Consider the following 10968-nt stretch of genomic DNA (forward strand, 5'->3'; position numbering starts at 1 on the left):
CCTCAGTGTAAACAGACTGCCTGTAATAAACTGTGAGTCCTTGTAGTTACAGCATGCTGCTTTGAATACTTACTTTGGGTCCTGGGGGCCCTCTTCGTCCTACATTACCCTGCAAATCAATAAATCACAACAAATCATGTCAAGTGAAGCACCTTAACCTCACTGATTACTGACAGCTTACACTCTGAACTCCTTTAAGTGTGTGCTCATGTGAGCAGCATGGGAGCAGTGTTTCAAGGCAGTGGAGGAAGGTTTCTCCGAAGGGTTCAGGCTCACCGACTAAAAGAGCAATGGCCTCCTATTTTCCCTTTTCAAACTAAGAGCCTGCTTCTACTGCCCTTTCCATCAGTGTAAACTAGGACCAACTGAACTTGCATTAGAGTTACTCCACTGGAAATGAGATCAAAATTAGATTTTTTAAGTCTATGAAAAGTGTGGAAAAATCACAAGACCTTTTCCTTTGGGGAACTTAGCTCCTGCTTAGAGTTGTAGGGGAAATATGCAGTAAGGCCAGAAGTCAAAAAGTTCTCTCTCAACACAATTCCTTAGGCTTTCCAAATCTCTCTGGACCAGATCCTTAACTGAGGATCCAACCCATTGTAATATGAACTGCAACATCAGCAAAAAACACACACCTTTGAGTCTGAAGATGTAAATGTATTAGAGAAGTTAACAAGGGAGTCTATAGCAGACAATTGTTCAAACAAATCTAGATAGGACATATTAATAGGGATTGGTCTTTAAATGGGTGCATCTATACGTCCATTAATGCACTTTAGTTAATGTGTATTAAATCTAGTACCTCCATTGTGAGATACTAGGAAAATGCATATTAGCCTGTCTTAATGCACATTAACTAAAGAGCACAGGGCACCCATAAATGAACGCTGAGGTTGCTCTGACACACTGGAAATCCAGCACATCAGAGTAGACTCAATCGAGTCTGCTGGAGCGTGGCAATTACTGCACTCCAGCAGCTTCCTGCATCTCATGTATCAGTGTCCCCGTGCTTCAAAATGGCAGTGGGGCACTTGAACTGAAGCTCATCGAACAAGCTTTAGTTCAATAGCCCCCACTTCCCCCCCTCCCATTTTGAAGTGTGGGGATGCTGATACATGAACCGTGGTGGTACTTTAATTAGAATGGCTGTCAGAGCCACTCAAATTAGAGCACTGTCCCCTCCCACCCCCAGAGCACATGTAAAAGTGCCCACGGTTTTTAAATGATACTTAATGAGCATTACCCTATTTTAATGTACATTAACTAAAAAGCACAATATTTTTAGTGACCCTTTAATGCACATTAAAATAGGCTAATTTGCTTTTAAGTGCATGTGTAAACACACTCACCATCAAATATACAGATAAGCATTCCTATAAAACTTGGAAACTCCACTGCATCTAAAGGGCAGGTGCAAGTTTCTGAGCACACATACTAGTGCATGTCCTGTTGTAAGATATACTCATCTAAAGAAAGGGCGCAGGGTGCAGGAAATCCATTCAAAAGGAAACTCACTGTTGTTAATATGAGTTATGTCAAATATACCAAGTACTCTTCTATAAATTTCCACTTAATAGCTTTGTTTTGTTTAATTCACAATATCATCCTTTTAGCCCTATATTGCTGCTTCTTCAGGCTAAATCATAACTTTAAGATAGAATCCTGAGTAGGTGGCAGATTGGACCTCCAGTATCTAGATGCGAAGAGGGATTTAACTTAATCTGTTTGCACATTGGTTTTACATTGGTATAGTATCAGAATCTGGCCTTTGTTCTGGAATGTGTATAGTGTATTCTTCATATGATCTCCACTCAGCATTGCCATCGAGGGATTGGTCTTTAAATGGGAGCTCTACTACAGATCAAAGACCTTCTCACGTAATATTTGTAACACTCATTTTGTTTCAACATTGGGTAATAAGATAGTGTTATTTAATTTTCTTCATATCCTGATTTTTTTGGCAAAGTGTACTTGCACATTTGCACATTTGCTAAGATGATGAGAGAGGCCAAAGCTGCAGAGTTTATACCCAGCTTACAGCTTTCCTGAAGTTTGATTTGGGATTTTGGTTTGGACCTATCCCTAATAAAAAAAATACACAAATCAGAGTTTTAAAAATGACAGCAATTGTTTCAATATTGTATCTTAATCTCTCCTAAACAAAATAATTAAAAAGATCTTTAATCCTAACATTTCTACTCAGTCCTTATTCAGGAAAAACTCCAATTGATTTGGGGCTTTGGGAATTTGGATTCAATAAAGATGGAAGCAAAATAGTATGATAAGGTACAGCCTGTCATTATTAAACAGAACTGACCTAAGTGACAAACCTTTCTCTTCTCCCTTTGGCTTCCATTCAGTATAATTAGACTGGAACTTTTCCCTTCCATAGTACTGGATGCTTTCTGAAAGAAGTGTTTATAATTCCAGACTTAAGGATACTTACATTCTTTCCACGTCCACCAGCGGAACCTAGTGCCCCATTTACTCCATCATCTCCCTGGAATAAATAAAAATGCAGGTCACTCAAAAAGTTCCATTTTGATCAAATAAAACATTTAGATGTGAGCTTGATTCCTGATTTCTAAAAGAATATAAAACAAATTTCAAAATAAGGAGCTGTTTTGAAATGAAAAATAAAAATGCTTCAGTCCAATAAGGATTTGTTAATTTTCCCCTAAAGAGCAAAGTACCATTGAAATTAACATCTTCATGTCAAAAGTCTTGATGTCAATATTTTGGAATAATAATATTATATTAAACATATCATATCATATCATAATAATTTGGAATAATGGAAAATATTCATTCTGAAAATGTCTAACTGGCTCTGGTTTATCCACATGTTATTTGCAGTGTTCTATTTTCTTGCTGGTTTTGGTCTATCATACAGTAAAAAAAAATCAATACTTTACCATTGGGCCAATTTCACCCTTTGAACCTCTGGGTCCTCGCTGAGTGTTATCAACTCCATTCTCACCCTGAAAGCAGCAAAAGCAATGAAAAACACCTGTGTAAGTGGGGCACTGACACATACATTATAAAAAATGTTTTTCTATACTTCAGTGTTAACATTTTGTGTTTTACGATGAATTCTATGAGGTATTGGAACAGTAGCTTGAGCCATGTACATTGCAAAGGAGAATAAAAAATCAGAAAGGGCTGTTTATACAATGAAAGACTGTTTTCAAACAGTACATAAATGGCCAGTTTAACATAAATCAATATCAAGAGGTTTACGTTATCCAAATGTGGACCCCAGTCAGTCTGATGGCTGTTACAATTGGCCCTTTCCTTTGTTCATGTAATCACTTAGTAATTATGATTCAGTACAGTATTGTGTTCATATTGCAATTACTTTACCTCCTCCACAATGTTGCTAGGGCCTATGAAACACGTCAGATTTTTTTAGATCAGTCTCATGCAATGCAAAGTGGTCTGTGTGTCTTCCTTATGTTATTCTGATTCCCTTTATGTGTCTCTCAACATCATTTATTTAGACTTCAGTTGCGAGTTTCAAAACAGGAATGATTCTACTACTTAATTATGAAGAAACCTATATAACTATAATTTTTATTTCTACAGTTTCTTAAGAAGCCATTGTCTATATGTTCAATGGGTCAGATTTGGGCAACCACCTGAAAATAGGCATAATGCTGCTGTATATACAGCAGCAACAACCATATTAATATGTGACCCTACTCTAGGAGTATGGGTGACACAGCTATAACTCTCCTATCCAATCTGTTCTTAGAAAGGACCTCACTGTACAGTCCTAATGCAGATAGGGTCAGACTTGCAGGCTGGTGTCTTTAAATGAAACACAAAACCAAGGATCTAGCTCCTAAACAGTGGGAAGTGTGGGTGCAGAATTGTCACCTTAAAGAATGTGGCTAGGTCTGTGCGGGGAGCCTAGGGGACGTAAAACCTTATGAAGATTAAACAGTATTTACCGGATCACCTCGAAGCCCACGGTCACCTCGTTCTCCTTTTTCTCCTTTAGGCCCTTTATAACCCTTTAAGAAGACATACAGAGAATTAGAAACACTGCAGAAAGACCTTACATGCTTATACCCAAGAACTATTAACATTAGCATTACTCAGAGCTTCAGCTGCAATCCACTTTGCCTCATTCAAGAGAAACTGCCTAAGGATGAAGTAAGGAGTATAGGCTCGCACTGAACTCAGTGTGTTTAACTCATGGAATCATACTGATCACTGGTCTTGGTACAAATCTTAATGAAAAAAGTATGAAGCCACTCATTAAGAAGGCATCTGACCCTGGTGTTCAGCTGCATATACAGAATAGCCCAATAGCCCATGGACCTGGTCAGGGGAAGATCCCCTTACTATATGAACTGCATCTGTTGATGTGGGATTGGCATAATGATTTCCTGCACTCCTTAGCTCTCTACTGATGTAATGGATATAGCCAGCAAAAGAGGATGTGGGCACAAGGCTTCCCTGTGCCAGGCTTTATTTTCTAATATGGATAGGCATAGTGCTAGGGGCTTAGGGTGGTAGACTGATTAAAGTGCCTTACTATGGCTCCAGAGACATGAATTCCAGCTCTGCTCTGAACATACTAAAGGCAGTCCCAATCAACCCAGGTATATTTTCAAGCTGGGAAGCCACAGGCTTTTCATAGGCTATACAAATGATCATCACTTAACCATAATAGCTTGATGACCTGTCCAGCTTGGGTGGACCTTTAACTTCTGATGGAGAGAAGGGAGACACGACCAGGAAATTTCTCCACTCCAGAAATCCCCAGTTGGTGTAATACCTTTTAGGGGCTATAGAGAGCTGATGTCAATTAGAGCAGACTGACAGATGCTCTTCTACCTTGGAATCAGGCTGGTGCACAGTGAGCCAAAGCTGTGGGCTTATATCCATCGTTCTGCATCCCTTCAAAAATTGTACTATCTGGGCATGTCTACATGTTCATTAATGCATCTTAGTTACTGCACATTTAGTTTAGTACTTGCTTAATGAAGTACTAACTAAATGTGCAGTAACTAAGGTTTCTGCACAGTAGCGCCAGTGCCCAGTTATATTATGATGCTTACTACGCGGTGGTATTTAGCTAATGCACAGTAAGCATCTCGTATGAATGTGCCATGCACTGGGGTGATTTATTTAACTATTCCACATGAATCAACATAATAAAGCATACCCTTTGTCCAGGATTTCCTTTCTCCCCAGAAAAGCCTGGTAGACCTTTGTTTCCCTGCCAAAGAAAAATGTATTAGTAACATTCTGCTGCATGTAGGGAACAGGACCAAAGCTTCTCAGGAAACAAGAGAGCCAGTTAAAATGACTTACGTCTTCACCATCTATTCCATCCAGACCCATTTCTCCCACTTCTCCCTATGGAATAAAAGCAGCACAGTGCAAAATGATTAAATGTATATAAAGGCGAAGGGGCAATATTCAAAGAACCCACATATTACCAATCATTCTTGTGGTGTTTCCAAAAGGCTTACGTACCTTTTCTCCTGGGAATCCACGTGACCCCTGCAGACAACAGAGAACATACAATCACTTTTCCAAACAGACTTTCCACAGTGGCCTGCAGCTAAGGGAAGATGGGTTAGTCTTTCACTTGGCATGAACAGGAGCTGGAGTGTGCGCCCATGATAAGACTAAGAAGACCTAAATAGGAGCAACTGAGGGACAGACTGAGTCTCGAAGTCCTGAGTAAATGGTGACATAGCTGAACAGCCCTGGGAAGGATATTTACTATTCCCTCTAATGTTCCACTAAACAAGTTCCCTGACCAGTGAATAGTAGAGAGAGTATGGCTCCACCTATTCCCTGACCCTCCTGGGCTTCCTCCCCATCTGAAGAATATCTGGAGATCAGGGGCTCTATTCTGTTCCAGACCTAGATAAGATATGGCTAGGTATTCACTAAGCAAAGGGACTAGACTAAAGTATTGGTATTGCAGTCCTTTATCAATCTCATTTCTCTGGATAAGAATAACATTTGGTCCTTTCAATTACTGCATTGCGGCAGATCAACCACAAATATTGTATATGAGGCGAAAGAGCCAGGGTGAAATCCCTTGGGCTGCGTTAAACAGCAGGCCAGAACAAGTTATCAGAATGGTCCCTTATGGCCTTAAAAATCTAGAATTAGTTGTAATAAAAGTTGCACTGCTCCCCTAGTTCATGCTTTTATTCATGGTCTCTCTTTTGAGCTGCTACTTAATGCATCTATTCAAAATCATAGTCATATCCTCACATTGCTCCCTGTCTCCCAGTTGTAGATTTCCTCTCCAACACAGTCTCAGAGTTGAGCCAAGACTCACACATGATCAGAGTGTTAAGAAGATTAAACTTCTCTCCCCTATGGTCCAATTCTAAAGCCACCCAGCAATAATATTATCTTATCTGCAGGCTACATTTATGGGATATTAGGTTTGCCTAAACAGTACTGTTCTTTCATGAGTACCATGCTGTGGTACAATGCAATGGAATGATGATACCACTTAATATGCTTGAAGGCCTCACATTTCTGCCAGGGTAACATTTCTGTCTCTCAGAAATAGTCCTTTACTGCTTTGGCATAAGATTGTTAGCCAATGTAAGCTTGCTACAATGAAGTGATACTGATTGACTCTTGTCGTGCATCTGGCTATAATACCTGTAGATTCATTAAAAACATACCTTAATTCCTCTTTGACCAGGACATCCTTGGAATCCCTGAGTTCCATTGACACCTGGTGGACCACGATCGCCCTGTCATAAAAAAGAAAAAATTAAACAGTTGTCCTTTGTCTGCCATACACCTCCTCCCCCTAACTGCTTTTATTGATATGCTTGGCTTGTGGTTTTACAGTACTAGAATTTGAACATATATCAAAGGGCTATGTGTGCCCTAATATAATAATTACATAATACAATGTATTAGTGCTTTTCAGAGATCAGGCCCTGACAGGGCATGCAGCTGCAGTGTATGTTTCCTCCCACTATCCTGCCAATGATCTGACATACTCCCCTGAAGTTAAATCTAGTCTTACAAATAACTGAAAAATACCATCCTTGTCAAATGATGTCTAGACTCTAAACTATGAAATCTTCTCATCACTTCTTTTCAAAACTGGGCTCTGGGTGCATCTATAATGAAATCCTGCCCTTAAATACCCATACAAAGATCCCACTGCAAACAGTATCTGACAGCAAGATTTTGGCTTTTCTATACTGTATTGTAAATCAGATGAGAAAAGACAGCCAGCTGGCTTCCATCATTTCACCATGTGGTGTGAGGGACTAAGGGATGTTTATTCCTTTGGATATGTGCAACTTCATGATGAAGTAACTGTTTGGATGAAGAAATTAAAATCATGGGACTCATGCTATTAGCACTGTTACTGTCTGATATTCCAAAAATCAGATTGTAAAGGGCAGGAAAATCACTCTACCTTAATAAATTTCCTTCAGAATGAGCTCAGTATCAATCACGTTTGGATATTCTGTCATTTTCATAGTCAGGTATCTTACTCCATTGGTTTGACTTTCTCTGTATAGCTGAAACCCTATTAACAGGACCTATGGTATACTTTTCACCCTGCCTTGGGTACAGTATGGCATGTAGTTGCACAAGCGAGAAGCAGAGCAGAGGCTCAGAGTCTCTGTGGGAATGTCTACTTCACTCCGCACTGGGAGTAATGCTATTTTGTCTAGCAACTAGGGGAGGCTGCAGGTAAAGCTTTTCCTACTCCCTGCTCTAGCCTAACCACTCCTTCACAGGAGGAAAAGAGCCTGTTCCCTTTTCTGTAGGCAGAAACACAATCCAAGTAGTAGTGAAGATAATAGCAGCTATAATTAAATATCTCTAGACAGGTACTTACTGGGCCTCCTTCATCACCAGGATATCCTCTGTAACCATTCTCACCTGGAACACCCTAAAAATAAACACACAGGTGTTATTGTATTTCCTTTTTTATAATACATGTTCTGCCTTTAAATCCCCATTCAAAATTCCCCTGGATCATCACAGAAGAGAGGTTTGTGTCATAATCTAATAAAACTATAAATTAATTTACTTAGAGAAGGAATCCACTTAGGACTTCCACAAACCATTTAACTGGCCTATGTAACTGCATAACACCATCACTCTGCCGCTAATTTGCTTTATCCTTTCCCTCCAGCTTGTTTGTTTTTCCTGCTCATTGCATCTTGCTATAAATTATATTATAAGCTCTTTGTGACCAGGGTCTGTCTCCTGCTATGTATTTGGATAACATCTTGCAATAAGGCTCTGATCCAGATTTGAGTCTTTAGGCACTTTTGGGATAAATATTAATGAATGAATATAATTCTAAGGTAAAATGAGAATGGTACCCTGCAGTTTCATAAGTGTTGCTTCAGATGACTATCTTTGAATATTCTACCTTCCCCCTTCATTTCTCACCCCACAAAACTACAAAAAAGGAAAATAGTACCATTTAAACTTGAAACCATATTAAATAAAACTTAAAAAAAAAGCATATGTCCCTCTGAAGGTCAGAATGGATGGTAGTTGGATAAGTGCTACCTGTGTTCATTGATTTCTGTGCATAGCAGACCTCTGTTTTGAAATGATGAAACCAAATGAAGCAACATACCTTTGGTCCAATGGGACCTAGCACTCCTCTGTCTCCTCGCTGCCCAGAACACTTACATGAGACTCCACAGCAGTATCTTTCTGCAATGTTGTCCTGGAAAGAAACAAGCAAATTCAAAAGAAAGACATGGAAATTTTGGGCAGAACATGAACTCTGAATGCAACATTAATTCTGACATAGATGTATGACATAGATGTTCGTAGACTGCTATGTTATTTTTCCTGCATGTAAGTACACTTTCAAGGCAAGACCTCCTTCCCACCCCACCCTCCACCCCCCATCTTGCAATGAGCCCTATCAACCAAAAGAGAGGTTCCACTGTAGAATGAGGAGTTATGTTGGTGTACATCTGCAAAACAGTTGATACGGCCTTATAAATAGGTCTGGACTAAGACCAGGAGAAAGCATTCACAAGTATTCTAAGTAGAATTCTGCTTCTGCTGTATTTGCATCCTTTTGCCTTAGCATTTCATATATATTCATACAGACAAAGACTTAACCACACAGATGTTCATGGAAAGTGAATCCCAAGTGAATCTCTCAAAATGAGATTGAAACAAAGGGCTGCAAGCAATTTGTTCATCCAAACTAAGTTATACCATAAGGGAAACAAGCTGACCTATATTGAGGCCCAAGGAATTAGCTGAAATGGGAATGGAGTAGTACACTGGTCTCATTAAAACAACCCTCTAGTCTATATGGCATCATTTTCACCCCAGAACAATGTCCTGTTATGTATGGGAAAGGTCTTAGTGCTAGAATAGCAAATCCCAAACATGCACTATCAAAAGAAGCTTTATAATAAATAATATCTAAACAGTGCACAGGCTGAAAGGAAATTGCACAAAACTATTTCAAAGAGCAAACACAATCACAAAAATCACAATCTAATTTTGAATAGCCACAGGAATGATACAAAAATTAATTTTGTCAAGTAACCTGTTACAAATGTTTTGCCCTTCTCAACTCATTACTGGAAAAAAACCTGATTTGCATGGACAAGGACTAACTCAAATATGACAAACCAAAACTGAATATGAAATGACTATTTTCTGATTTGGACAGAAGGTCCCAGTAGAGAAACCACTGGAATCAATGATAAAGTCTTATTTAATGTTTTCATTAACAATCTGGAAGAGAAAGTGAACAAAACTGGCAGCAGATACTAAATTGGGAGGAACTGCAAATACCGGTGAGGATTGAAAATTAATTGAAATAGCTCTGGAGAGATTATGTACATGGCTAGGGATTCATAAAATAATATTTGGAAAACTGCAAGATGGCACTTTGGTGAAATGGTTTTCTGAAAGACAGATATTCACATAGAGGAAGAAACTTAAAAGGCTCTTTTGCTGGAAGAAATTTAACAATGACAAGGGGTGCCTACAAATTAGCTGCTAGCCTGTAATGAAATTAGTCTATAAAAAGGATCAGAACAAATATGGGCAGAAGCCCAACCTCTTAGAACCAGAAAATAATTACCCTACTCCTATTGATTATCTCTGAAATACTAGGCTACAGTCTCAGCTGGTATAAATTAGCCTAGCTTCTTGGGCTAGGGACAGAAGTTATAAATATAAGTGATCAGAAATCAGTTCAGATCTGTAACACAACAGAAGTTCAATGCACATAAACCACTTTCAAAATGGAGAGAGATAAACCTGGATGGAAGTAATTGGATCAGACTTAAATGATTTAGGTTAAATCAGTTTACTAAACTTCTGTCACACATCCCCTCCAGATTCAAGTGAACTCACAGTCTCTCAGCATCCCAGGATGCTTTGCATCTCCCCTGCAAACTCCCCCTCACAGGATGGGCAGGCTAGTCTTGGCCCAAGCTGCCTGTTCCAACCAACCAGAGAGGCGTGTTCTAGTGCTGCCCAGCTTCTGCCTGGGCCACTGCAGGCATGTGGCTGCATTCCCAGAATCAAAAGTGAATGTCTGGTCACTTGTTTATCAGTTCAATCTACGCAGCTTAAACTAACCTGCAAAGATTGAATTGATTCAGCCTCAGGCTTTTTGACTGTCTGTACTTAGCCTTGGAGTTTAACAACACTAGACTGATTTACACTACAAAAGTCTGATGGGTGCCACAGTAAATAAACAAAGACAACAAAGTGCTCCAAGTGAGGTGAGAGCCAGGCTGGTGAAAGTCAAAGGAGCTTGACTGACCTACATCAGTTGCAAATCTGACCCACAGCGTTTGTAAAGCTTCTCCAATATAAAAGTGAAGCAGCCAGACATTACTTACAAGTTGTTCTGCCAGTTCATAATCTAAATCCAGTAGATTTACTCTGAGTGGCCTGTTATATGTAAACCCACGTCCAAATTCTATTTGCATTAAATCTTCTAAATTT

General features: G+C 39.4%; 1 protein-coding gene across 6 annotated transcripts in view; it reads right to left on the reverse strand.

The window, feature by feature from the left end:
* COL6A3 (collagen type VI alpha 3 chain) overlaps positions 1-10968 on the reverse strand; it is a 122112-nt gene that overhangs the window by 43138 nt on the left and 68006 nt on the right. For all 6 annotated transcript variants that reach the window (XM_014523989.2, XM_006032252.2, XM_014523991.2 and 3 more), the window contains 11 exons: positions 10863-10968; positions 8612-8704; positions 7856-7909; positions 6672-6743; positions 5491-5517; positions 5326-5370; positions 5177-5230; positions 3954-4016; positions 2916-2981; positions 2447-2500; positions 74-109 (listed from right to left, as the gene is read on the reverse strand). The exon at positions 10863-10968 is cut by the window's right edge and continues 43 nt beyond it. In XM_014523989.2, the coding sequence (XP_014379475.1) occupies positions 74-109; positions 2447-2500; positions 2916-2981; positions 3954-4016; positions 5177-5230; positions 5326-5370; positions 5491-5517; positions 6672-6743; positions 7856-7909; positions 8612-8704; positions 10863-10968 (670 nt within the window). The remainder of the gene's footprint in view (positions 1-73; positions 110-2446; positions 2501-2915; positions 2982-3953; positions 4017-5176; positions 5231-5325; positions 5371-5490; positions 5518-6671; positions 6744-7855; positions 7910-8611; positions 8705-10862) is intronic.

The sequence above is a fragment of the Alligator sinensis genome, unplaced genomic scaffold (assembly GCF_000455745.1).
Source record: "Alligator sinensis unplaced genomic scaffold, ASM45574v1 scaffold1003_1, whole genome shotgun sequence".
Taxonomy (NCBI): domain Eukaryota; kingdom Metazoa; phylum Chordata; order Crocodylia; family Alligatoridae; genus Alligator; species Alligator sinensis.